We start from the raw sequence: 25,426 nt of genomic DNA on the forward strand, positions 1-25,426 counted from the left end.
ATATAAATAAGCAATTAGGAAAAATGTATCTAATTTTAGAATTTTGATCTTTAACATTATTTAGAATAATGAATAAACTATCCAGCGTTTTTATATATATAAAATCCTCTAACTTTATCAGATATATATTTTAATCAATTAGATTTATTTTTTTAGTCTTTTTTAGTGTATATAAGTATATAAATAAACAAATAATTTAAGGAAATGTAACTAATCTAAGTACTTGTTTTTACTTTGTATTTAACGTTGTTTATTTATAAAAAATAGCTTAATATAATAATTAGCTTAAATAGCATTGTCATTTTAAAGTAGCTTAACTGGATCATACAATAAATTGATGAAAACTTTTCGTTTTATTTCATTTTTTTCTTTTTATTATTTAAAGCAAATGGTATTCGAAAAAAATCACAAAAAGGAATGACATTTATAATTTTGCTGTGAATTTTAAAATCTTAGCAAAAACGAATGAGCTTATTGCAAGGATTCGTAAATTGTATTATGTTTTAAGGAAACTAAAATTCTTTCATAAACTTGCATAAGACTACTTATATTCTGCGGTTATTAATTTGAATTAACTCAAATGAATTAATATTCTTCAAAACACTCAACTTTACTAATCAATGTTTTGATTAGAAATACCTAGTTTTGCATTTAAACTTGGTCCTAAACTTGAAATATCATATAGTACACTCACTTTTAATAAAAAATGCATAAAAAAATACAAAAATGTTTTTGAGTCTCAGATGCTTATTTTTTCTCCTTGAAATGTAGAACTGTCAGCTTTTGGGAGGCCTTAATGAAAACCTTCCATTTACATTTCTGAAACATCTCATGAACTTTTAAATGGCTTAAAGTATTGTAACGGACAAACAATAGCCTTCCGCATTATAGGTGAAATAAATTTTTTTTAGATAATAAAAAATTTAATGAAATTATGTAAGAAAATCACTTTAAATTTTGTTCCGTTAAACAAAGAGTAATTTAAAATTAAAGGGAGAGATTCATTGATATTGTTAGATAAATAGTACTAAATATATATAATTATAGTTACGCCTTCTGTGTCTCATAGCATTGTGAGTTGAACTTTTCAATTTTTCACTTACAATATCGAAAATATGCAATATTCTATCACAGCAAGACTTATTTGCCTTCATATGAATTTAATTCTACAACAAGATAATCAGTAGATGTGAATTAGAATAATTTAAATTTAATATTGCTGATTTGTTTCAATAGAAGTTCTAATCTTCTTGTTGCATTATATAACTCATTGGTTTGATTCTAAAATAACACTTGATTTCGATTCCAAAACAACTTTTATTGACAAAAGTTATCTGATACTTTAGAATTGTAACATGTTTCATAATTAAAGGAAATATTACACTTATTGTTCGAATGTAACTTCAGATATTTTAAAACCATACAGTTACCCGTATTTCTATGTTGAAAATTGAATTATATAGTTGTATAACACTGTAAGCGATATTTAAATTTAAAGGTATACAGAATAAATAAAATGTAGCATTCTGCAATTAACAAAAAATACTATGCAATTAAAATTTGAAATTCCAGTATATGATCTTTAATGAAATAGTTTATTACTACGTGTGCGTGTAAAATCACAAAGTATTTTATTTTCCCAATTTAGTTGTCAACCATATTCGAAAATTTTTTAATATAAAACCAATTATTTTATTTGATAATCATCGTTGAACAGCCGATCCAATTTTGGGTTTACGACTATTAATATTCAACTCCGTAGCCTTGAAATTTTGATTCCAATCCAGAAGACAAGGGAACACCTCGATCAAGTATTGTGAGAAATTTGCCTTTGTGGAGGACTTTACGATGGAACTAACCTGCATTTGCGTTACATGGTGAGGAAAACAACGGAAACCTCCCACAATTAGCCTGATGGCAAGGGGGCTCTAACCCACCAGTGATCCGTCTACCATTGAGGATATTTTACGCTAGCACTGTGGTCGGTGCGAGCTGGGTCCGGAATTCGCAGTCATCGCTGGAATTCGAACCCGCTTCACCTCATTGAAAGGCAAACGCTCTATACCTTGAGCCACTACGACTAAAAACAAACTATTGTGAAAATTAGCTTTGCTAAGTTATTTTTGTGATCGAATCAGAAGTTACTAGAACAATGTTTCTTAACCCTCTTGATATAATGGACCCCTTTTAAAATTTTTTAAGAAGTCACGGACCACCCCCCTGTGAAAACAAATAATTGCAAAAAACATCAATGATTAGAAAACATTTTATTTTATTATTTTAATAGTATACAAAATTTTTATAATTAAAACTTTTAATGTGATGATTGCTGCTGCTTTTTCTTAATTAATAAATTTAATTGGGGGATGGTTTTCGACAAAGCAACGTGTATATCATGTTCAACATTCAATCGATTTCGATGTTATATTTTTATTGTCACAAGTGGGGAAAATCCCGCTTCGCAAAGATACACTGTAGCAAACGGAATTATAGCTGCCATAGTTCGCTTTACAAGCAATGGGTAGGCTTCCAAACGTTTTAAAAAATTAAGAGTAGTGAGCTGACCCCCAAAATATAACTCATGGACCCCTTAGGGGTTCATGAACCACAGGTTAAGAAACCCTGTACTAGAATGATTAGGTAATTTTAGCAAATTTCCATTTTGTATCATAATATATTGATACACTACCAGTTGCATAAACTATAAAATTTTAACAAACCTAACTCGTGATCTTTGATCTGAAATTTATTTGTTGTTAAATAGTAATTTTAAAATTTACTTATATTCTTAAGTTTGTTTATATTTTAAATAGTTATTTATTAAATTTATTTATTATTAGTTATTATTTACATTTATCTATCATTTATAATTTTCAGATACTTTTTCAATTGAATATTGTAATTTGATAAAAATTTCATATCTTTAAGCTGTTGGTGAAATTGTTACAAGAAAACGTAGCAAATAATAAGCGATATTTGTTTTGAATTTTCCCTAAATTTAATTCAAATTTTTAAATAAATTCTTGAAACTTGATACTCTGAATACTTAATTTTAATGTGAAATTCTTCTCCATAATATTAGCTAAATTTCTTCCAATACAGTAATAAATATTGTGTCTCAAAAATATACGTTCTTAAAAAAAAATTATAAATATGCATGCTACTTTTAAAAGAGTATATTGAATAGAACAGGCACAACTGTTTGTCAAAGTTCGACACATATTGCATTTTTGGCTTTGGAGTGGAAAACCAATAATTTTATAAGCGAATATCATTTCGTCGTCACTGAGTTTTGAATGATAAGTGTGAATCATCGTATAATCTTAAAATGCTTGAAGTTGCTGAGTTGTTAATTTTATGGAATATTGTTAAGAAATAAATAAAAATCCACTATTTAGTAAATGAGCAAGTTTAGAATGCGTAAAATAAAAAAGAAACGTAACAATTTAAAAACGTTTGATCTGCTGATTGGATTTTCAAGTGACGCATTTTTAATGGTTTAAGGGGATAACTTTAAAGATGCCAATGAAAACGTACAGGCGATATTTTAAATTACGAAATCAAACTCATGATGTACTTCCTCTGAAAAATTATTAAACTATATTTCGGGGGCCAAAAATTGAAATTCGAAGAAAAAAAGTTATGTTTATTCAGAGGAAGTAAATTTTATGTCTTATTTCGTAGCTTAAAATATCGTTAAAGTCCCACCCCCCTTCTTGAGGAATTAAGATTGAATCCTAGAACGTAAAATATCCAATCATTAGATAAAAAGTTATTCAAGATGATCCGTTTTTTTAAGGCGAACTGTTCATAAAAATCTATTTAAAATTATTAGGGTGTCACCCTTTTATTTAGTTTGTATTACTGCTTGTATTGAAATAATGTTTTCATTGTTTAATATATTTCTTGTCGAAAACTACAGAAACCTAACTACTTGTCTAAACTCTTTTTTAAAGATATAATTAAGAAACTATTCTTATGACATTAGAAATTCAGTTATAGCTTAGAAAATTGAGTGGAAAGAATATTGTTCTCCAAAGAGAGAAACATATTGGTTCTTTTGAGTTATAGCATTATTGTTTAGCTTACAAAACCGCATCGTTGTCTATAAAAAAGTTAGAAAGTTTTAAAACAGCTTTTTTATTTGTAACTTTACTAATACTTTATAACAATTATTTTGATTTTACTGAAGCATAAAAGAAAATTTTAAGCTTCACAAAAAATAATTTAAATAAAGACAGACTTATTTGAAACTATGCTTTCTTTAGAAATTTTTAATTTGAGAATTTCATTGAGAAATTTTTCATTTTACGGAGAGTCTGTTCGCATTTTAAGTGCACGCCAAATGGTTGCCAAGCTCCCAGTGCGATCAAATATCGCCAAATCTTGAAACGACGTTGCACAGCTTCTTATTAGCTCGTTTTTTATTAATAATAATAACAGTTATTAACAACAATAATTACTTAACAAGTAATAAGGATTAATAAAAATAATGTCGAAAAATTGTACAAGCATACGTCTTTCTGTTTGCATTTAAAAAAAATAATTATTGTTGTTAATAATAAGTAAGTAATTATTGTTAAGTAATTATTGTTGTTAATAATAATAACAGTTATTAACAACAATAATTACTTAACAAGTAATAAGGATTAATAAAAATAATGTCGAAAAATTGTACAAGCATACGTCTTTCTGTTTGCATTTAAAAAAAATTCATCAAATTTATAAATAATGTTTCTTGCAGACGATTTTCTTCTACAGTAAAACAAATGTTACAATTGTTTATCTCATATTTGATCTGTTAAGAGCATGTTAGCATAAGAAGCGCAATTTTTAATCGTCCAATCAAATCCAATGTTCTTGAAACGTCTTGTAATTATTTAGTTTTCAAGAGCGAATGTTCTGATTTTTTATCGAAATATGTCGCCAAGCTCCGGATTCCAGTAAGGCTACGAAACTATAATTGTTTTTTAATAATTCTATGACATGCTCTTTTATATCATAAAAGATGGCATGAATTAAATTTCTACTTGATGAGCTTAACTTTTAAAAGCTTTTTATATTGTTTTGAAAGCATATTTGTATAATTTGTTAAAGAAATAAAAAGGGAATTTATGGAGCCAAAGATGATTACTTAAATTGTATACCACAATGGTATTTTCTTAACATACAATTGAGTATAAATTAATCTTTTATGCTAATAAAAATGTAACATTAAGTTATTAGAATTACTTGCATTCAATATATTTTATATATAGTAGTGCCTTCTGGTTGTAATTTTTCAGATCGAAAAACACTTATAAAAACAAATTGAATACAAAATTTAAAAAGAATGAGACAAATTTCCAACAACAGTTATTTTATAGAACCATAAATTTATATAATACAATTTTCCAATCAGATTAGTATAATATATATGTATATATTTATATATAATTACATATAATGATATCACAAGTTGACACAGTTTGAACATGAAACAGAAAAATCCTTTCGCCATTTACAAAGCATTTCTTAATTAGATTATTCAATATTTTATTTCAAAATTAATACAATCTTTTCACTTAAGGATAATATATTGAAATTTAATATCCGATAAAATAATTTACATGTAAAAATAATGAAGTATTCCACTTATTTTAAAATAAATATATTAATGGAATAGAATACATAAAAGTTCAAAGCAAAAATCTCAGAACAAATTACGCTAATTCAAACTAGAGGATAAGAAACTGTGTTTTTCTGTGTTTGAATAAATAAGTAAACAACATTAGAAATTCAATATAAATCGCTATTTCAACTTTTTATGAATTCTAAAATCGAATTTGCTTCCACATGAAAACACTTGCATCATGAAAAGCAGAACTTTTTGGATAAAAAGTTTATCAAAATTTTTTCATTAATTTAGAAATACAGTAGACTTTTAATTAACCCAGATGGGTGGGAAATGCATCATCCCAAATATAAGTGAATAATCCCGGATAATCAAATATACTCCTATTTTATGAAAAAAAAGTGACTAAATAACAAAAGCAAATTTAAAATAATTGTACGATAGGACGTTAATAACTTAAGTATAACATAAAAGTGAATGGTAATAAATTTTTAAATGATATTTAGAATTACAATTAGTACAAAAAAAAACAGAAACGTAGCATCTTTCGCAGAAATATGAATGATAGAAATCTGTTTCTTTGTGGTAGTATTTTTTATAGTTGAAATAGAGAAGTATTTTTACAGAAGCATCTTTAAAGTTTAAGACAATGAGATATAAAATAAAACATATACAGTGTAAAACGTTTTGGTGTACAGTTGCCACCAATTTTGGTGTAGAGGTAAACGAAAATTTTTGACGGTGCATGTAGTTGTGGTGTAACACTAGTATATAAGACATGTTAACTTGATTCTATCAAGAGGTACCTTTTGATGCATGAGGGTTGACATAATCGATAATTAAATCCCCTCAATGGTGACCTGCGGACCTGATACGAACTTGCCAACATTGATGGATAGTCCACATTAAACAGTTGATTTGCTTAAAAATATACTGCTCAGAAAAATAAAATAAAAAATCCGGTGAAGTAGATAAAGTCTCCCGGTCAATAAACAATATTAAGAAGAAAAAATAATGAGCGAAATGCTATAAACAAAAAATGAAGGAAAAAAATGAGCGAAATGCTATAAACAAAAATTAAGAAAAAAATGAGCGAAATGCTATGAAAAAAAATGAAGGAAAAAAAATAATAAGCTAAATGCTATGAAAAAAATGAAGGAAAAAAAATAATAAGCTAAATGCTATGAAAAAAAATGAAGGAAAAAAATAATAAGCTAAATGCTATGAAAAAAATGAAGGAAAAAAAATAATAAGCTAAATGCTATGAAAAAAATGAAGGAAAAAAATAATAAGCTAAATGCTATGAAAAAAATGAAGGAAAAAAAATAATAAGCTAAATGCTATGAAAAAAATGGAGGAAAAAATAATAAGCTAAATGCTATGAAAAAAAATGAAGGAAAAAAATAATGAGCAAAATGCTATGAAGAAAAAATCAAATGAGCAAAAATTATATAAATATATAAACTGAATAAATAAACTAGTGGTATTCGTATATTGAATTCTATCACAGATAAAATTCTGGAAGGGGAGTAATGTGGTGTAACTACCACTATGAATATTAAATAGCTATTCACTAGTATATAAGACATGTTAACTTAATTCTATCTTGAGGTACCTTTTGATAGATGAAGTTTGACACAGTCGATAATTAAATCCACCTCATAGTCCCATTTTTCTGAGCTTTTTTCGTTGTTATAGTTTTACTTATTTATTTTTTTAAATTTTTTTTTTTGTTTGTTTATTTACTGATAACATATTTTTATGAGCACCAGAATCAATATATGACCCCATTGCAAAAAATTTCTTTCAAAATCAAGAACAGTTTCTGTAATATATTCGCACCAATTCTTACGAACAGTTGTTATTTTATTAAGTCCTGAACTCATGAAGCAAAATTTGTATTAAATATAACTAAATGAATAGAATTAGATAGAATTAATATTACTAAATATTAATTTTACAACTAAATTTCTGAACTTAAAAATTTATTTAGTTTACCTCCACAACAAACATGGTGGCAACTATTCACCGAAATCTTCTTTAGTCTAAAAAAAAGCTTTATAGAACCATTAGTTTTATCAACAATGTCCGATTTGAGTTTTAAACTGTAATGATTGAGAGACTAATGATTTTTTAAATGACAATTTTTATAGTAAAACACAATGAGTTCATGTAATAATGATGATTAAATTTAAACTTATATTTATAAATTTAACTTATAAATAAAATAATAATACGAAAAACTAAGGTTTTAGCAATTTTTTTCATTAATATAAGCTCATATTTTAGTATTTGTATTATTATAGAAATAATTTGGGGAATAAATTTTAATCCCTAAATTTAATCGGAAATATTTATATGGATATAATTGTTTTTACAAAATATTGGATTGTCTAACTATATGAAATAGCAAGTTTACAATTTTTATCAAAAACAGCTTCTCCGAAAATATTCTTCAAAGTTATTTAAAATTTCTTAACAACATGCACAGTCAAGTTTCTGAAACTTCATTAATTTTTGAAAACTTGAAATAATTGAATTTATAAACAATCGTTAAAAATTTTTAAATTTATGCTTTAATAATATTCATAAAATTGAATGTTGGACGTACTTTTATTCAAACACGTGCTAAAGAATTATTGTAGTTTATGTGTTCCAATAACACATTAACACTTCTCATGAAGTTTTTTATTTATAATTAAGGAACTAAAATTTGAAAGGCGAAATTAATATTTGTTGTAAATATTAGAAATAGATTATAAAATTTCAAATTTTGGAATTGAAAAGCTATGTTTAGCTTTCAAGTAAATAGAAAACTGTGAGCAAATAAAATGCGCAAAAATATTTGTAGTAAATTCACTATAAACAGCTTACAAATTATTAGTAGTTTCAAATGGAAATTTATGAAATAGTATTAATTGTGAGCGTAATTTCTTGATTCTGTTGATTTCGGTAATAAGTAATTATTTTTAATTATCTCAAAAATAATTTAAGTAATCTACAAATAAACAACAAAAACCATTTTCGAAACTATTATTAGATTTGACAAAAAGTGTGTATAAGATAAATATAATTCACCTGAAATTTCGTGTAAGTTTGGCATACATTTATTTTTATGTGTGTGTAAGATACATTAGTAATTATTGTAATATAATCAGAGTTAAAAAATTTCAGAAATTAAAAATTGAAACTAAAAAAACTAAAGTATTTCAGATATTTAAATTTGATTAAGTATAAAAATAATATAAAATAGCGAAAATTCTGTAGTCTTATTATTTTTCAGTTCCCAAAAAAAGCGTGATATTTAAACTTTTGAAAAGCTTGCGTTTTAAAACGACGCGTTTTTCTAATTTCATTTTTATTAAATATTCCTCTCCAACTGGTTTGCCTCTTGTTCGCAAAATGTGATTATTTGATATGGAATTTACGGATAAAAGCGCTCCAAATAAGTGCTACTTCGTTTAATAATAACTGATTCAATAAAATATATGAGAAAAAAAATCTAATCTAAAAATGCAAATAAAGACTAATATTATACCTATTTCTGTTTACTTGGATTTGTTTTAGAATTTGTCAATGTTATTGATATGAGTATTGATTTTACTAATCCATTGATTCAGTGGTTGCTATGTACACTGAGAAAAAAAGTATAGTCCAAATTACTAGAATATGATGAGATTTATAGTGTTTCTGGCTTTATGGAAACACCAAAAGGCTCGGTAATTCTTACCGAGGTACTTCAGTAATTATTTTAGTAAAATTAACAATAAAATATAGTTTTGTAATATGTGATAAATGTGGTAAAATTTGGTAATTTCATCATTATACGTTCGAGCAGTATTTCCCAAAGTGTGGTACGCGTACCCCCAGGGGTACGGGAACAGTTTAGTGGGGGTACGCGTTCTTATGCGAAATATCTTGTAACAAACGAAAATTTCAAAATTTTTATTTCAAAACAAAGATACCATGAAAATTTAAGATTACGTATTTTTTTATTGGCTATTTTTTGCAGAGTTAACAGTTAATAATTAGTGGTTTCAACAGCCAGTTGTGATTTTTAACTTTTGCGCAATTTTTTTATAGTAAAATATGCATTCATTTTTTTATTAGTGGTACACAGCGTTACGAAAAATTTAGAAAGGGTACACAAAAGTCATAAGTTTGGGAAACACTGCGTTAGAGTATGGAATAAAACCCTTTTTGCTTCGTTAAATTTAGTTTTCAGTTTTGTATTTTTTACAAAATGTGTGATAATAAGAACTATGATTATGAAAACCAAAATTTCCAGTAAGCCCTTACCATACGAATAAAAAAAAACTTATAATTTAGTGTTATTTAGCAGAATTACGTTTTTTCCCCTAGAAATGTCATTACCATACAGTGTGGGAATTTTATCAGAATAGTTTTATCTGTGTATAAGTAGAGATTTATTGAAAAAAATGAATGAATTGAAAATAATATTTTAATTCAAAAATTGGTGTTTAGAATAATATATACGTTTTGATTTAAATTCTTAAAATCAGAGAATAATTGAAATTTATATTTTGCATTCTTTATTAATTTTTGTCTCATTTTGAATTGTAGTTTAAAAACTAACTTTTCTTAAAATAATTGTATTTTAAATATTGATATCGAACAAATGGATAATAAAATATTAACAATAATAGATTTTAAGTATTGAAAAAAAGAATTATATTTTTGCATCAATAGCCATCGTATTTTAAAAATCTGATTAAGATTCACGATAAATAGTCATATTGCTCGGAGTACAATAGCAAATACTTTGCAGAGAGGTATATGTATTTTTTAAAAATGGTTTAAGGAATTTTATTAAATGAACTCAAATTTAACTAAACTACATCATTTATATAAAAAATATTACACCTATCACAAGCACGAACAATGATCGTTTTGTCTGTATAGCACTCATTATTTTTTCCTCTTATAACCAAACATTCTAACAAGATACTGTACTGACAATCAGAATTTCAACAAATCTATTTATTATTACTGAATAGTTCAAGTTAATGAAGAAAAAAATTATTTTCCTTTTCTGATTTACATATAACATTATAATGTTTTTTGAGAGGGCACACCTTTCCTAATCTTGAAACTAAATAATTAAAAAAACATCTTAGATAAAAGTAGTAGTTATGAAACAATTAAAATAATCGTTTTCAAAATTAAAGCAAATTTTTAAATGGAGCAGACGATTAAAAATATGTAAACGGTAACTATAGCAACAACTTGTCTTACAATAATATGAAAATGATTTAGAATGTCTTTATTTCTGCCAGCATATTTTAATTATATGGGCCAGATATGGATTCTGTAAAATATTATGCGATTTATAAATAAAAAGACTTGTTTTTTAATATTTTCTACGATTCTCATTTATCTAATTTGTAACCAATTATTGTAGCCAGTTTATATGGTTTGTCTTTTTTCAAGTTTGATTCTTACTTCAGAAAGGTGAACAAGGTGAGTTCTTTTTTGTTTAAAACACTTTCAGGCTTTTATTAATCATTATTTTTTCAGCTTCATTAAAGTAGTAATGATAAAATAATTATTTCAAAAGTTAAAAAGTTCTTTAAAAGTCAAAACACATAATTTAAAAAATTCTAGAATGTTCTTTTTATTCCTATTATTTTATGTAAATATGGGGTTTTCAGAGACAACAAAATGTCATTAACATAACAAGTATCTCACTGTTCTGAGAATCAAGCTAGTGTTTTTATATTATTAAATTTTTGACTCTTTATATTTGAAAAATATTTATTTTTGAAAAAAATGGCTACCATTAGACTTTTATAAAAAGTTTAGTTGTATAAACAAGTAACTTATATTAGATTTTGATGCAAATTTTTTTTACATTTGTTTATTCATAACTCTTCATTTTTAGGAATTTGTCATATACAGTCGGACTTCTATTTAACGAACTTCCATTTTGCGAATTTTTTCGAGGAACTAACAACATTCTGGAAATTTCTTCGTAAAATAACTTCGAAATAGCGAAGTGGATTTTTTATTTAGCGAACTTTTCTTTGAGATCCACTATCCACTTTCCCTTCTTCCCAAAATATTTCAGAACATTTCAAAAATTCATTTTATGGGAGTAATGACCTTGAATTGGTTTTCGAAGCCACTTAACTTTTAGAGAAAGCAGTAAAATCCCGCTCCCTTTTTGTTTGCATTTCAAACAAAAACCTCTGACAAAATTGGCGGATTTTATCTGTTGCAATTAAATTTAAGAGTGCATGTGGTAATGCATGTTTAAAATTACTGTTATATTAAATGCAACTGTAATTTTATACATAAATTTAGCTTTATTTGGTTGAAAATGTATGTAGCATGATAGTGCAACACTGGACAATGTTTTGCTCTATTCTTGCTTTCAATGCAGATTTCTTTTATATGGTTACGATCTATAAAATAAATAGTAGATACTAGTTTACATAATTACTATAATTACATAATAATTAGTATAATTACTATAATTAATTACTATACTTACATAATTACTTAATTACTAATTACTATAGCAATGTAATAGTAGATACTAGTTACATTGCTATTTGAATTATGTTTAGTATTTATGAATTTGAAACCTACTTTGTGCTGTTTAAGTATTTCAGTAGGGGATTTTCTATTTAACGAATTTTCCATATAACGAACTTATTATCGGGGTTTAGTGACTTCGTTAGATAGAGGTCCGACTGTATTTATTCCATTTTTAACACACTGTATTTAAAAAATGCATTTTTAATAATTAAGCAATTTATTCGACAAACTAAAGATTTTCTATGGATGAATACTTAAAATTTATTAATGACACTTTGCATCATATATTTTTTGATATTATATATTCGAAATTCACAAAATTCTTTTTTCTTCCTCAAATTCGAAAACATATGTGCCCCCTTAATATAAGTTTATCTCATAATTAAAACTGCACTGCATAGCTGTTTAAAACTGCATAGTAAGATTTTTTCCTTGTGAACTACTTAATGGATTGAAGCTGTAAATAATTTTCACAAATTTAATACTTGGCATTGTTATTTAAGTTCAATTGTTCCTTAGGAATGTTATTTAAAGTAAGTTTATTGTTATCTTGATTTATATATTTTTATGGCTTTATTTTGCAAAAGGTTTGTTTAATTTAAATTTAAGAGCAAACTCATTTCTATATTTATGTATAAATAATTCAGTTTATAAGTCTCGCATCATTACTTTGACGAAGAAGTAGAACAAATCCATTAAGCAGCTTTTACAAGAAATGAACATCTAAACGTGATACAGTAATGAGAAAATTAGTTTTAAAATGAGTATATGTAAAGTGCATCAGTTATCTACGACAAGTACATTTGAAAAGCTATGAAAACAAATAAAACTAAGCATTTTAATTAAGTAATTAGCACTGAATAATGTTTAAAAACGATAACCATATGAATGAAACTTCTACTTTTCTAGAAACTTTTGATAGAATAAGAGTTTAAAAGGAAACTACTTGATCTTTTGATTTTGATTTATTTTTTAATGGGGTTTAAGAACAGATGAAAATGAGCCAGCATTTTTATTGTTATCATGAAAATATGGCTCAAGACGAGAGATTATTTACTCGTCTTTTACTCTCGCTCCCTCAGAAACATTTTCACACCAAATCACATCCGTACCGGATATGCATTATTACCAGCAGAGCATAACAGCTCAATGCACCATCAAAATGGTGGTTTCGAAACACATAACAATTAACCAGCAACACATATTCTTTATCCTTTTTGTCAAATGTAAAGGGGATGCCACATTGCGATCGCCTTTCTTGGTGTGTGCACCATGCTGTCCCAGTGTATAGAGCCTTGTCCATGTCCCCTATGTCCAAGTACACAAGTTCCAATCAATGGACTATGACCGTGATGACAATTGACAACACTTACAACCAGATGGCAGTGCTTTAGATCGTCTTCCGAAACGTCATAGCTAAGGGCTTCGTTCCAAACGGGATTGATAACACCTTTTTTGGTAGTAGTTTTCTTTTTTTTAATTTTCTTGTTGTCTCCTGTTGTTAGGCTTACTTTGACGTAGACATCTAAAAAAGAATATTCCTTTATTACTAAGCGTTAAATAGAAAAGTTATGTTTGTTAATTGTTATAAAACTTGATTTAAAATGCCGGCAACAAAAAACAAATAGGTAGTATAGTGTGAGAGGAACTGTTTCTTATCATTTTTTTTTGAAAAGCATAAGAAGTTTAAAGGTTTGTTGCTGAAGAGAATGAAAAAATACACTATGATAAAAAAGTTGCTGTCACTTTTACGAGTTAATTTTTTTTCGAACACTTAAGGTATTTTAAGACATTTTAAAATTTTTAGCGTATTTAAAACAGGGAATAAACAGAAGGTGTCCAAAATTATTTTTTATTGCTGTAAAGTGGACTGTTAGTGTTATTATCCTATATTTCAATCCATTTAACATGCAGTTCCGTAGTAGGGTTAATATTTCTTTCTTAAGGGTTATTCTTTACAGCTCTGTAGTAGGGTTAATTTATTTCTTAAGGTTTATTCTTTACAGTGACATTACTTCTATTATTACTGGTTAAAACTTTGGTGCTTGTAGAGGCACAATTTTAGAAAAGTTTTCTACAATTATATTAAGGTATCAGGCTAACCCACATAGTAGTGCAAGTTAATCAGTCCTACATATAATAATACGATATTACTGTGTAATCTTTTTCGAGTTGGAGGAAAATTTTCTCGAAAAAGTAGTTCAAAGTATCAATTACAAGTTTCAAACTTTATGAACAATTTTCTCTGTTAGTGCATTATATTATAATTAGAATTCAACTTTTAACTGAAATTAAAATGGTTGTTATAACAGATGATTATGATTTAAATAAGTTTCAACGCTGTAGAGACAAAATAAAAAATTTCCTTGACACCCGACGAGTTATTTTTTGTTGGAAGGCATCGAGAGGCAAATTTACTATGCAGTATAATTGAAATTTATGCAGTATAATTTAAAGTTTTCGAATATGGTGAATTTTGTTTGTTTGGTTAAGTATAATTGTTTGCAAGAAAAATTGCAAGCGATCGCCTGGAAACTATGATTTTTTTTTATCAGCCGAAAAATCATGCGTCAATAAAAGGATCAAATGAGAGAAATGGAATTTAACCCTTTGCTTACTGTGTATCACCTGTACCATCACATGTGGTACATGTGTTGTACCAGCCGTAAGCAAAAGGTTAAGAGAAATGAATTCACATCTTTGTTTTCGATTTATTTTTAATCAAAAATTATATCAACTTACCAGGATATTCTTTAGTTTCGACAGAAACCAAATTAGAAGCTTTTAAAACAACTAAAGTCAACCTTCCTGCTGAGGGAAGGTAGCTTAATGATAAAAGTATTTCAGGTCTATCCTGTGCAACCTGAAATTAAAAAAATGATAGCTGTAAAATAGTAATCAATTAGAATACGATATATAATATAACTATAAGTATATTTTTTGCAAAGAACATAGATCGGGGATCTTTGTAGGTTACTATAGGAGCTAAAAAAGTAAAAACTATGACATTTGGATTTTTAAAAAAAATAAACATTATTTAAAATTATATTATATTTATTGCTTGCAGCATATACATGGAATGAGCTTCAGCTTCTTTTGATTATAGGCATAAAGCTATAGTGCAATTTCATGATTAAGTATTATTGGTTTCAGTTATTCGAATACATAGTAGAATGAGAAAATCAATGGTGGATATATTTACCCCACAACTGAATAGAGTGTAAAAGAGGAGCGAAATTTAAATGATGTTATCTTGACAACTGACGTACTGTTTCCGATATAAATGTTTTCCCTGAATTTAGTAAACTTTATACCTATTAAATCATACTATGTTTAAAAGTTATTCAGATTCAGTAAGAGTTTTAAATTATATTTATTTACGCGGCAGACATTTCTATCTAAGCAAGTGAGATTTTGTTTCATTTCAGGCTTTTTACACTAAATTGAATAAGACCAAAGAAATCAAAAGTTATTAAAATTTTTATGCAAAAAAATCACAGCTTGGTATTTATACCTACTTACGCATCTAATATGTCTATACAAGAATGGTATCGTTTCTTAAATAACTTCCAGTAACACATTTCGCAGACATACATAACTTTAATGATTAGCGAAGCATTGATTCAATCGACATGGTTTTAATATTACTCAAATTAACGTAAAATGATAAGCAGGGTCTAAATATTGAAATTTAAGAGCCGAAAGTTTAGTAGTATAGAAATTTAGTACCAAACTTTGGTAGTATATGTAAGTCTGGTGTATAAAAATTTAAAAGTCGAAATTAATTAAAATTACATAACTGTACTTTTTACATATATAATGCATATAAAAACTTCTGTAACTTTGAAGCTATTAGTGCTATTGACTTTGTTTTGGTTTCATTTCATTCAATGCAAATCATACTACATAGGAAATAGTTCTTCCTTTGCCTGGAAAAATCATACACCATTATGATTATTATAGATCATGAGGAATGACACTACAAGTTGATTGTTTGGATTAAGTAACAAGCATTACACCAAGAAAACATTATAAACATGCATATTATGTAAAAACCATTACGATTATTAATGATCACGAAGAATCTAGTTTGAAGTTAAAATTTGCTTGATTAAACTCGCAATTAATCATAACATTAATTAAATTTAATACAGTTTAAACGTAATTCAAGAAAAAAAATTTCAGACTATCAGGATAGTTATGTTTATTTCATTATTTTAATGCTGCCATTTGCATAAAATAGCACATAGCACGAATCACACATTGGGAGTTTTGAGTTTTATATTGCAATTAATGAATCAAACGCGATTATGGTTGTTGCAGATTACAAAGATCCCCTCTATAAATTAAAACAATGTTTGGATAAAGCTTAATTATAATTTTAGAGCATATCGACTAATCAAGCATTCAATATTTTTTTAATATTTCATAAATGTTGTCATTCATCTAAAATAGCACAGAGTGTGATTTAGGAAAGTTTTTTAGTTCTGCAACCATACGCAATTACAATTTGATTGATTTTGATCCCAAAGAATCACGTTAGAACTTAAAAATTGCTTGGATTAAGTCACAAACATTTTATTACATTTAAGAACGTTTGCAATCGCAATAACTTCATCGAGAAAAGTTTAAATGTAATTCATTTGCGTATAGATAACCAAAGATTCAATATTGTTCAGACTTAATTATTTATTTGTAATTTGTATGAATATTTTTAGCTTGAAAAGGTATTCAAATACATAATTTATGAAAAAATAATAGGTGCCATGGGATTTATAAGAACATATATAATATTTTGTCAATAGGCAACAGTAGCATTTGAATGATTCAATCCTTTAGTTTGAGCGTGGTTTATTTCTGCAGAGAATAAACTGACAGTGCAAATCGGCGTGTAGAACTTCAATTACAGTTATTTCTAAGAATAAAACAGATCATTCTCATTTTAGTATTAATCTAAACAATTGACTATGCAAGAAAAAATGTATTTAACTATGAGGAGAGCATATACCTTTTTTAAGGCTCATATCATAATAGTTTTATAGATATTAGAACTCAAGGGAAGGAAAATAAATAATTTATTAGTTAATTTAACAATGAAGCATTTAATGCTCGATGATTTTTAGATTTTTTGCAATGTAAAATAAAATATTAATGGGATGAGTTTCAGGCTGTTATAGCTAAGCAATATGATAAAGGACATTTTTTATGATCACGAAAAGGGATTTCTTTTTCCTGCGATATAAACATAAAATGGATTTTGAAACATGTATTAAACATTTCGCAGGTTAACTTATTGGTGCAGTTTTGTTGTAAGTTGGACTATTCTTTTTTAAAAAAATTGAAAGATAGTTTTCTTATAATTCTGGGTTCATCCACCTATAAATCAAAAATTATATACGAAATACAAAAGTCTACGTTTAACGGAAATAATAGTTTATTTGTAAATCTATTCGAACATACCTCTTCTTCAATTTTTAGAAGCTTAGTATTTAAATTTTATAAAAGAGAAATCATAATTATTATGTATTATTGGTGCAGTTTTGTTGTAAGTTGGACTATTCTTTTTTAAAAAAAATGGAAAGATAGTTTTTTTGTAAGTCTGGGTTTATCATCCTATAAGTCAAAAATTATATACGAAATACAGAAGTCTACGTTTAACGGAAATAGTAGTTTATTTATAAATCTATACGATCATACCTTATCTTAAATTTTTAGAAGATTATTATTTAAATTTTGTAAAAGAAAAATCATAATTAGTATGTATTATAATCCGTTTCGTTATATTTTTTAGATTTTCTATGTTTATTTTTAGTTGTTGCTCAATTGGCAGATTTTGTGTTTTGTACTTACTCATTATGCTACTCATTTTGTATTTACTCATTATACTTTGAGTGCTGTAAATCAATACAAAATGGGAGCTATATTTTGCAATATCTGAAATAAATCTAATATCTGGATCAAAACAAAATGATGGTTGTTGGTCTTTCAAACTTATTTTTCAACTCAAAGTAAAATATTTCAATAGAATGTAGAGCAAACGCAAATGTTTGAGTATTAACTATTGGTTTATTTTCATTAGCTTTTTCCAAAGATTTTTCCAGTCAGTTGTTGATGAACGTTGTAACTAATTTTGAATTTTTTGGTGAATAAAATATGTAATTTCTTAAGTAAAATGCTCCCAACTCTACATTTCTTTAACGGAACTTTTTTCCATAATCGATTTTTAAAATAGTAATGTTAAATGATAATGTTAAATAATGTAAATGTTAAATAATGTAAATGTTATAGTAATGTTAAATAATGTAAAATGGTAATGTTTGGGACACTGGGTTTAACAATGACTTTATTTTGAGCAATCTAAATTGAGGAAGTGACCTCACGAATGAGAGGTGCTGCCATCTATCCGTGGGGTTCTGATCTAAGGCGCACTTTCACCCTTGCGTTGCTGTCTTGTCAAACAAAAGGTGCACTTTCCTGACTTAATTCGCACAAGGCTTACAGCTAGCAAGGATGGCTTGTCCAAGTGTCATTAGATAGCGCATCATAAATACTCAGAATTCAAAAAACATTCAAGTTAGGCAATAAATTTTTTTTTGTAGACTAAAGTAGTAGAAATTGACTTTAAGCAATAAAAAAGTAAGCAACTTCCGTGAAGTTTTGTCTAGAAATGTACACTTTGGTACTATAAAGTCTAAAAATATTAAAAAAATAATTGGTTAGCAAAAACATGAATAAAAGTAAAAATATTAAAAAAATAACGGGCTAGCAAAAGCATGAATAAAATAAACTTAACACATAAAGAGATAAATAAAAAAGAAGAAAAGCAAGCGATAAAATTAGAATTGGGTATAATATGAAAAAAACACAACTACTTCGATTTAGTAGGAACAACATATGACGCAATGCTAAACGAATGGAATTTAGTTGTTGTTTATTTAGTTATTGTTATTAGTAGTTGTTGTTATTTGTTTTAGTTGTTGTTGTTTATTTAGTTGTATTTAGTTTCAATAACTTTTCTTTATAATGCAATAAAATCTGGCGAGCAGCTATTTAAACGATCAAACACTTCGTTTGTTTATTTGTGGCTTGAAGTTAGGCTCGCAGAAAATGCAGTTCATGGGTTAAATTTAGTAGGAATAACACAACCTGTGACGTAGGCTATAGTATACCCAATTACAATTTTTAGAACAACAGAGTTGTTGGTTTTTTAGGGATTTGTTTTGGAATTTGAGTTTTCTTATAACCCGTTACTGGTTTTTCTAGTTTGTTTCACGAAATTATAATTATCCCGTTACGGGTACTTTATATTTGTTACTGTTTGTGTTGTTTGCGAATAAAAGTTTTTTTTTTTAATATAAAAAACAGAACTGTTATTTATATAGCTTGATACGTTACAAGACATACCCAAAACCAATGTTTAACTCATTATTGTGTCATAAAATGTTGAATGACTTACTTTTCCACTTTTCTGAATTTCACTCCACACTTCTATTTCCGATGTTATATCCACTTCACACATCTGAATACGAACTTCTCCAGTGACATCGTTTCTCGAAAACCTGTCGTAGTCAAAGACTTGGAAAAGGAGAAATTTGTCAGCGAGTTCGTCATATGTGACAGGGAATTTGAAAATCTCATTAAAGTAGGGGTCAGAGCAGTTCCTTCTGATGTCTGTTCTTCTCTGTTTTGAATCTACTTCGGGCACTAAAGATACCTTAACGTAAGGATCGTTGAAACCATTCTCTGAAAGAGTTCCTAAGTCTAAGGCTGAAAACAAATTAGAATGGGGATTATTAACCGACTGCTCTTAAACATAAATAAGCTAAAACTTCAAAACTTTATAAGATAAATAAATAATTTGCTGTGTTGACAGCTTCTTTAAAGGGTTCAAATGGCTTTGATTTCATCACGGGAGCATCAATGTTCAGAATTTTTTTAAAGAGTTTAAAGTAGCAAAGACATTATTTAAAAGCAAACACTTTTTGTGAAATCATGTAAAGAACTTTCATAATTTAACTTTTTTTAGAGAAAAACTTTGAAGAAAAAAGGTACTATGAAGATTTGCGCGTGCGATGAAAGTCATAAAACTCATGTTTATAACTTGAAACAATATTCAATAGGTAGTTAAATATGGTTTTTTTTTTAATATTTATTTTTTTAAAATTTTTTTGTTATTTTTTTTAAAGTCATACTAGTTCAAAGGAATTGGAAAAAAAATGTATTTTTTTAAATTAGAGAAAACCTAGTTTTTTGGGTAAATGTTTAAAAAAAAATCTCTCAATCCCCCCAAAAATATCAAATATTTATCGCCATTCTAGTGCTGGCATAAATCTAAGCAACATGCTATATTCAGACTAATTACCAAGTTTTACCCTTCTAGGGTGGTGAAAATTCGAGTAATTTAGTGCGCCAGGTGTAAAATACATGAATTGCGAAAAACAGATTAATTAAAAAAAACTTTGAATAAATAACTCGAAACAAAATGCTTGAGCTTGCAGATGATTCCAATCTCGAGAATTTCTGCTTTCAGTGAGTGGGTTTCAGTATTTTTGCTATAAATTTAGAAATTTTTGAGTATTTTTATACTTGGTGTCAAATTGTTGACAATAGAACAGGTCATAATATACATTTTTTTCTTCAAAAAATTGAAAACTGTGATATAAAAAAACCCTCTATAAATCATACAAATGGCAGAAAAACTTCCTAACTAACAAGACATTAAATACTTAACTTAAAAACACGATGCATTTTCTATTCATTATTGTTAATAAAATTTTAATGTTAATCTCATTAAGATTATGGACTACCTACTTAAAAAAGTATTTTGTCTTACATAATATATATATATATATATATATATATATATATATATATATATATATATATATATATATATATATATATATATATATATATATATATATATATATATATATATATATATATATATATATATATATATATATATATATATATATATATATATATATATAAAATACTTATTTTGTCTTACATGATACATTTTACATTTCATTCATGATCATGTACACTTTTTCTATTCTTTTTCATTTTTCTTTTAATTTCTCTTTTTCAATTATTTTATGTTCATGACAAAATTTGTATCATTTATTGTTTTACATATTGTTTCTTTTTTTTAAACAAATGTGATGCACACCTTTGTCCTCAGCAAGACTTTTCATTGTTGTATCCTAAATTTTATTGTAAAAATTATCTAAAGCAAGATACTATGCGCTATGCAATTTTATTTTAATAAATACCCGCTGATCAGGCTCGCTCCCGGGGTTGTGGCGAGATGGACTGGTTGGCAGACGTGGACTATACGGGTAAGGGTTTTGCAAACCTAGGTACGTGCCCACGTCTGGAGGGAGAAAAAAGTCTGTCTAGATTCTATTACTTACCTTCTATAACGTGAACAACCAAATCTGATCTATCAAAATCGTATTTAAGGCGAAAATGAAGACGGCCGTACTTAGTTCCATCTTGGCTGTCTGTTGATTGGTGAAAGAAAACCATATCCTTTTTCTTATAAAGGTCTGGTTGAATTGTTCCTGTAATAGTCAGTGAAATTGAGTAAAAAACCTTTAAACTCGAAAAAGCATAAACTTCTTCGAATATTTATTCTAAAATTAAGACTTAAAATCATTATGATATCTAAAAAGGATAGGATATACTTTGTGCTATGTAGATTTTTTTGCTTTAGTTGTTATAGTATTTACGAGAAGTTTAACTTAACATAATAATACTCAAACGTTGCGTTTTTAGAGTCGGTTATAAAATTTTAAATAATTACTTTAGAGTGTTTTTTTGAAATATTTTTTTAAAATTTCGTTAATTGTAAGGTAAATTATGCGTTTTATTAAAAAATTGGATTGTTTTTTAAAAAAATTCTCGAAAATAGATTTTTTTGTAATATTAAGAAGGAAGTGTTAATTTTTTTAAAATTGTTTCTTAATTATTTTATCTACCTTCCACAAATTGATTTGTAAAAACATTATTTTTCTTTAAATGTCGCATAGTTTTAGTTGTTCATACTTCTGGTATTTTGCAAAGATATTTTACAATTTTACGAATTTTTGAACTTTTTAAATAACGGAAAAATGTTTTTGGTAGGATTAGTTCAGTTGATTTTAAAGCATATATTATTATTATTTTTATTTATACATTAAGAGGAGCAAGTAAAGGAAAAAAATAGATAAATGTATAACACCACATTTTTGCAACCCTTTTGCTAACTTTGATTTAGAATTTTTTTTATATTTTTTGCTTTAAAAATCACAATGTCTATTATTTAGATTCATGTTGTTTTTATTAACGGCTATTTTGACTCGCAGAAAACTAAAAATGATGATAACTTCATTGAAACAAATAAATAATTCGTGTTGATTACGTGTTTTTAAATAATTCAAAAATTACAAAAATTAAATAGAAATGGTAAATTTTGTTTTCAGACCTACACGTATAACTTCAGAGCATATTTATGCGTTCGGAGCAAACGCATAAGTGTTTGTAGTACAAGTTTATCAAAAAGGTGTTGTATTCTACCTTTTCGATTGTTGTCTGTTAAAAAATTATTATCTCTTTTTTGACCAAAAAAAAAAAAACCTTACATTTTTAAGCTAAAAATTTAAAAACTACGTTTTTAAATTTTTATTTTATTATTATTTTTTAGAATCGATTTCGAATGTAAAAAAAAAATTTTTACGTATTTTTACGTCCGAAAATAGCCGAAATTTCAATTAAAGATTAAAGGGCGAAACATTTTTTAGCAACTTTTAGCATGAAATAATTGAAAAAAAATTGAGCATTATAGCATTGGTATGAAATTTCGATCAGTGATAAATTTAATTTGGTGAACTATTATAAATTTTACTTTCTATGTTTAGGAAACAATTTAAACTTCTGTTGTCTTCAGGTACAGAATATCGTGTTGAAAATTTAGCTCACTAACCAGTCCGATATAATCAAAATTTAGATTTACTATAAATTTCTTAAGGGGATATTATTAGGAAAAACGTCTTTTGTAAAACAGAACAATAAAAAAAACTAATGAAAATCGTAATGTCTAGCGCAGAACTCCAGCTGAAACTTGAGTAAATAAAGCAAACGAAGAAGTTGTCAAAAACTTGATTGACGATAAATTTCCATTAGCGATAATTTCAATTACAGTTAATTACAATAAATCAATGACAATAAATTTTGCTTAAAGCGGTCAGTGAAACTTGTATTATCCCCATCACAGTACTCTAGTGGATATTTTAACTCCCTAAGTTTATTCGATAAATAGAAGGAATTTAGATTTAGGGTATGTTTTTCAGGTAATAGTACTGGGAAGCACTGTAGTGGTCAGGAAACGACTGTTGAAGTTTGTATTGTCAGAGCTCCAGATAAGATGTGAACCTTTAGCCCCAAATTTGATTGCAAGATTTCACCCCAACAGACATTGAAGTTGGTTACTAAAAATTTAGTGAATATGATTGTAAAACATGATATTTGAACAGAACCTTGATGATTTATTTAAAAATGCTTCCAAAAAACTTATATATTTTAAGTGTATATTTCTGAAAGCAAATCGAAATAAACGTTTTTCTTTTATTTCTTAATGCTCGACTTAAAATTCTTTTGCGCATAAAAACCAACCTAATTGTAGAAATATATATTGAGATTATCTTTCTTAAGAAAGCAATTGAGCTAAAATTCGAATAAAAGTTTACTAAGTATTTAATGATATCGAAACTAACTCCCATAGTTCTGTCTAAATTTCATCGATATATTGAGTTGGAAGTAGAGTAAATATCCCAAAACATGCGCGGTTTAAAATTTATTTCTGTAACATTTACATTCAATGTGAAGGTCATGATAATTATCATCGAAGGCATGTAAAGTAGCTACTTATTTTAATCTAGGGTAAGGGCACATTAAAGAGTTGGTAATCTTTACTGCAAACAACTCAGAAACAGAAGAAGAGCTGAAGGTTGTTAATTTATCTCAGGCATAAGCTAGTGAAAACATTGGGTTGGTTGATTCAGTTTCCATGGTGATGTCCAAGTGGTCGCAGCTGACGTAAAAGAGGCATTTATCAAACTTTTAGTTAGTGTTTTCCGGGATTTGAGGCTTTATCCAAGCTTTAATTAGACCAGCAGGGTTGAACTACGTTTCAATTTTCACTAATGGTGTTGACGAGAGTTTTATTCATTGAAATATGAAATGGCTCGTGAATAATAATGATATGTTTGAAAATATTTTAGCATGAAAAATTTATGTTAACACATTTGATGCATATTATTCAGAAATAATGGCTAATTAAACTGTATCAAATCATTAGATATAAAGTTATCATTTTCTTTTTAAAGATATTCCTAGGCTTGACGGGGGAAGTTTTTCAACTTTTTAATCACATATTAATGAATCTGGAGAATTTACAGTAAATAAATCAATTTATTTTTATAGGAATATTTTATATCTCGAATAACATACCAAAAGTATAAATCATTAATTATTTAGAAGACTAAAATAGTTTCAAATGTTGGCTTTTAAAAATATTCTACGAGGGGCTTAAATCATTCAATTCTGATTAACATGAAAAATTTCATTTGTAATTTTTGCATTTTTTTTAATACTATAAATTTTAGTTTTTATTAAAATTAGATATTTTAACGATCAAAGGATGATTACGAAGAATCATTAGTAACATTTCTATAATTCAGAAAAGAAAGACTTCAGATAGTTAAGAAAATGAAGCAAAGAGTTTTTGGTTTAAGTAAATAACTTCAAGGTATCTTAACAAAATATTTGTTTGCTTCGATTCGTGAGGTTTGAAGCTACTTGTGCAAATAGGGTTTCATCTGCATAATTATTTGAATGTAATTGTTAATATTTTGGGATTTAATTTACCAATGATCAGTAATTTAAAAATTTTCTGGAACTTATTTGCTTAGTTGTAGTTTAAGTAGATGTTGAGTTTAGATGAGTTGAGTATAGTGATTATTCTCATAAAAACGGAATAGGCCATATTGTGCCAAACGTAAATGTTATTGTCAGATACCAAGTCTGTGCGAAAGAAAAACAGCAAAGTAAAAAAGAGGAAAGATCACAGACACGATTTAAATTCATAGAACTCGAACACAAACGCACGCAAAAAAGCAACCAAACGAAAAGTTTGCTACTCAAACTATAAATATAAATTATCATTTTTCTTTATAAATTATCGACTTGTGAAGCAAAAAAGTCAGT

At 26.9% G+C, this 25,426-nt stretch overlaps 1 protein-coding gene across 2 annotated transcripts in view; it reads right to left on the bottom strand.

Annotated features, from left to right (window-relative positions):
* Positions 1-13,139: 13,139 nt before the first annotated feature.
* Positions 13,140-25,426, bottom strand: part of LOC107453852 (synaptotagmin-5-like) — a 184,587-nt gene continuing 172,300 nt past the window's right edge. For both annotated transcript variants that reach the window (XM_087167735.1, XM_087167737.1), the window contains 4 exons: positions 21,595-21,744; positions 19,632-19,942; positions 14,918-15,038; positions 13,140-13,700 (listed from right to left, as the gene is read on the bottom strand). In XM_087167735.1, the coding sequence (XP_087023861.1) occupies positions 13,396-13,700; positions 14,918-15,038; positions 19,632-19,942; positions 21,595-21,744 (887 nt within the window). In that variant the 3' untranslated portion in view covers positions 13,140-13,395. The remainder of the gene's footprint in view (positions 13,701-14,917; positions 15,039-19,631; positions 19,943-21,594; positions 21,745-25,426) is intronic.

This window comes from Parasteatoda tepidariorum, chromosome 1 (assembly GCF_982258835.1).
Source record: "Parasteatoda tepidariorum strain Cologne lab strain chromosome 1, Ptep-v5.0, whole genome shotgun sequence".
NCBI lineage: Eukaryota > Metazoa > Arthropoda > Arachnida > Araneae > Theridiidae > Parasteatoda > Parasteatoda tepidariorum.